This window comes from Lycium barbarum, chromosome 7, assembly GCF_019175385.1.
Source record: "Lycium barbarum isolate Lr01 chromosome 7, ASM1917538v2, whole genome shotgun sequence".
Lineage (NCBI taxonomy): Eukaryota > Viridiplantae > Streptophyta > Magnoliopsida > Solanales > Solanaceae > Lycium > Lycium barbarum.
This window is the reverse complement of record NC_083343.1, coordinates 27,001,475-27,006,039: the sequence shown is the minus strand read 5'-3', so window position 1 is coordinate 27,006,039 and position 4,565 is coordinate 27,001,475. Positions and strand designations below refer to the sequence as shown.

Here is a 4,565-nt window from a genome sequence, read left to right as displayed (position 1 = left end):
GGTGGAGAAATATGGCTCATTATACGGACATTATAATTTTATACAGCCAGAAAGTTGGCCGTCTAATATTATGAGGCCACAAATACGAGCCATATTTTTAATGGCGGTGGAATTTTTCTGATTTTATATATCACGGACACTCTTCATTTCAAGTCATTTTTAACATAACCCAAGTTCAAGAACGGTATAGAAACCTCTCCCAACATATGCCAAATTCATTCAACAAGGTCTGGCATGCATTCCCAACAAACTCTCCCCCATTATCTGTTCTTAGAGTTTTGACAGATGTGGAAAAAAACATTCTTTACTTGTAGAAAGAACTGCCTTAATACTACAACAGTATCTGATTTGCATGTTACCAGAAAAATCCAAGTATATCTTGAGAAATCATACACTATAATCACAAAATATCTTTTATTACTATGAGTAAGCACTCTATAAGGACCCCAGATATCACAATGAACCAATTCAAACACAGCATATAGCACATGTGTACTTAATGGAAAAGATAATTTTGTCTGCTTTGCTAGAGGACAAACAGTACAATGTGAATGATCTGCAGGTTTTAACATTCTAAAACATTCATGCTTCTTTATTATATCAACAGCAGAATGCCTAAATCTTTTATGCCACAAAGAACTACCAGACACTGATATACTACTAACGGCATTGACAATTTCCCTTATTGGTTGAACTGATGCTTGAGCTAGTAGTTGATAATGTAACACTCGCAGTGATGGTTGATTTACTCCTTCTCTTAGTATATAGAGGCCACATTCTTCTCTACCCATACCCCTGACCTGTCAAGTGTAGAGATCCTGGAAAATACAGAGGTCAAGAAAGAATGATGCTGAGCATTTGAGTTCTTTGGTGAGTTGTGACACTGATAGCAAACTATATTTGAACTCAAGAACAAATAGCACATTAGTAATAACTTGATTGTCACACCTTGTAGTTTTATACATTTAGATTCGTCGTACGCTAGTTGTCTTAGCTTTGGACACCGGGATTTGTCTTCAAGGTCAGATGAGGTTGGACATGCTTAACTTATGCTTATAAGGGTTTAAGTTCATGTTTGGTAAGTTGCGGAAGGATTATAGAATAAGTGAATTGAAGCGGAAAGGTTTGTCAAAAGTTGTTTCTGGGAAATATAAAATATGGACCGTATAATGTGAGATATGGTCCGTATTTTGAGATATGGACCGTCTTTAAGGATTTTAAAAAATTCCAGAGAAGAAAATTTTTGATGTGGAGAAATATGGCCCATTATACGGACAGTTTAATTTTATATGGCCAGAAAGTTGGCTGTATAATGTTATACGGCCAAGAATACGGGCCATATTTTTAATGGCGGTGGAATTTTTCTGATTTATATATCACGAACCCTCTTCATTTTAAGTCATTTTTAACATAACCCCAAGTTCAAGAAAGCTCTATAAATCTCTCCCAACATATTCAAACACTTCTCCAAGCATAAAGCAAAGATCAAAGTGAGGATCAAAGTACTTAGGGTTTCAAAGTGTGGTTGAAACTTGTCTCATCTAAGCTTTGGAGGGTATTTCAAGGTGAAGTGATCTTGAAATTGAAGTGTTCTTGAGTTCTTGAGGTAATATTTCATCTTATTTTCATGTTTATGAGCTTATGTGGTAATTATGCTAAGATTTGAGGGAAAGAAATTGGAGGAAAGGTTCAAACATGAATTTGATGATATTTTGAGTTGTAAGTTAACTTGAGCTATGATTGTTAGCGTGTTTTGAGCATAATTTTGTTATGAGGGATAATATTAATGTTGAGGAAGTGTTGTATACAAGTGTATGTGGGGCTGCTCAATGGTATATCTTTAAATATGGTGAACATGAGGTTAAAGGAGATCATATGGAGTTGTTATGTAAATTGTTGGTTGTGGATTTTGTGGTAATGATTAAGGAATAGGGGAAAGGCTGTCTATTACACTTTGGAATCGAGTTATCATTGATATACAAGCGTTAGCGCTCTAATGGTGATAAGCTTGTTGGTGGATTACTTGGAAGACCTGAGGTATGTTAAGGTTGTCCCCTCCTTTCTTTTGGCATGATCATATCAATACAAACATATACGAATGATATTCGTAATAACTCCACTCTTAGAAATAGTAGGAGCTTATGTTCTTGATTTTCGTATGATGTTATTGTCACGCCCCAAAACCCACCCTAGACGTGATCGACATCCGATGTCATGAACAACATCGAAAGAACCTTATAGATCAATAACCACCAAGTCCATTTTTAATATTCTTTCATTAATATCTTAAGAGATTTTATAAATAACTAATTAAAGATCATGATCATAATTTATGAAATAAAAATCAGTAATAGTCTTATTCAACATTTAAATTAAAACGTGGCAACATGCCTCCATAAAACATAGGAGACATCCAAGACACTATCCACAAGTTTATAACTATCTATAGAGCTTCTAAGAAAATAAACTAATTCAGGACACAGCCTGAAACTGCTAAGAAGTAATAATTGACTCAATGAAAACCCATGAACAAAGGTGTGGGCTCATCAACAATCTGGAAAGCAGCAAGTACTCCTAATCCACGAGATCTGTCTGTACCTGCTCTTCTTCATTACCTAACATACCATAAAAACAACAATGGTATACCTGAGTACTAGGTACTCAGTGAGTGTCTCAGGGACAATAAGCAATATAACAAAATAATACAATAATGATTGGTGTTCTAATAGAATAATTTGAAATCAAAGACAAGATCAATCGAACCACTTCATTAATAGAAAACCATCATGACAAGTATGTATATTTTTCGATTCAATATACCATTTATTACTATTTGAGTCTTTTCCATTTGAGACCAATATCATCAACAAGCCACTCACAGGCAAACAAGTTCGTTATCATCAATAAGCCACTCATAGGCAACAAAGATACTAAACAAGCCACTCACAGGAAACTAAGATATGAAACAAGCCATTCACAGGCAAATCAACAATCGATACTCTGGGCTAGGAAACCACGGAGGTTAATTGTCCTCTGGACTAGCACAACAATAGATGCACAGGGCTGTATGCCTCAAAGGTCAATTTTCCTCTAGACTGACACAGCAATAGATGCACTGGGCTATACGCCTCGGAGGTCAATCGTCCTCTAGACTGACGTAGCAATAGATGCACGGGGCTATATGCCTCAGAGGTCAATCATCCTCTAGACTGACATAACAATACTCGTATCGATACGTTAGGATCCATAACGGCTAATCATCCCCTGGACTAGCACAGCTTGCCCATACATGCGCAAACACGAACAAGATACCAATCATAGCATATTAGCCGAATCACCCATCATGGTATAGAAGACGGATCCCAAATCATGGCATGGAAGCCGAATCAGGAGTCCTATGATGATAGTCAAATTACTCATTATGGATTATGTTCATCATCCCATTATAGGGGTTCATCGAATCATTTCAGTTAGAAAATCGGGTTCACTTCTTTAAACAAGTTTCAAGTGCAACACAATCCATTATAGAGCATTTACATGAAATAGTCAAGCTATTAAATTATCAAGTTTAAACATCCCTTATGGGGTAATTCAATTCTCATCTTGGCAACTTTCATCTTTTGAACGTGAGAGATCTTAACTAGCCAACACTCCGCCCCATACAACATAGTCGGTCTAACCACCACTTTGTAGAACTTGCCCTTAAGTTTTGGTGGCACCTTCTTGTCACATAGCACTCCGGAAGCAAGCTTCCATTTCATCCACCCTGCCCCAATACGATATGGGACATCATCTTCAATCTCCCCACTGCCTCGCGGGTGCACCAGATATCAACAAAAATTAAAGTCCCAAATCAGTCCGTTTTGTGGTTTTAGCTTTCAGTCACAAATTGATGAGAAGCCATGGATGAACCAACTTGTTGCTATTACCTGTCTTTCTTTAGCTGTAAAAGTTGAAGAGACCCAAGTTCCTTTACTTCTAGATCTCCAAATGGAGCAATCATCAAGATACTTGTTTGAGCCAAGAACAATTCAAAGAATGGAGCTATTGGTACTTTCTACACTCAAGTGGAAGATGAATCCAGTAACCCCATTTTCATTTCTTGATTACTTCTCCAGAAGGCTTGGATTAAATAACAACATTTGTTATGAACTTCTTAGGAGATGTGAGAGTGTGCTTCTAGCCACCATTACTGATTGTAGATTTATGTGTTGTCTTCCTTCTGCTATGGCTGCTGCTACAATTTTACATGTTATTGATATGCTAGAGCCTTGCATTGGAGGGGATTACCAAAAACAACTTTTGGGCATTCTTGGAATAGTCAAGGAAAATGTGACAGATTGTTATAAGCTAATCCAGGAAGTGGCTTCCAACATTGATTTCAACTCAAACAAACGCAAATATGGTGCATTGCCAGGAAGTCCCATAGGTGTTATGGATGTATCATTCAGTTCTGATAGCTCCAATGACTCGTGGGCAGTGGATGCATCCGTTTCTTATTCTCCAGAGCCATCGTCAAAGAAGACTAAAACATAAACGTTACCAGAAGAAAAAGGGATACTGCA

At 37.1% G+C, this 4,565-nt stretch overlaps 1 protein-coding gene across 1 annotated transcript; it reads left to right on the top strand.

Moving 5' to 3' along the window:
* Positions 1-1,996: 1,996 nt before the first annotated feature.
* On the top strand, positions 1,997-4,565 carry LOC132601428 (cyclin-D3-3-like). The gene is made up of 2 exons (XM_060314507.1): positions 1,997-2,037; positions 3,876-4,565. The coding sequence occupies exons 1-2, from the start codon at positions 1,997-1,999 to the stop codon at positions 4,534-4,536; spliced, it is 702 nt and encodes a 233-aa protein (XP_060170490.1). The 3' UTR covers positions 4,537-4,565.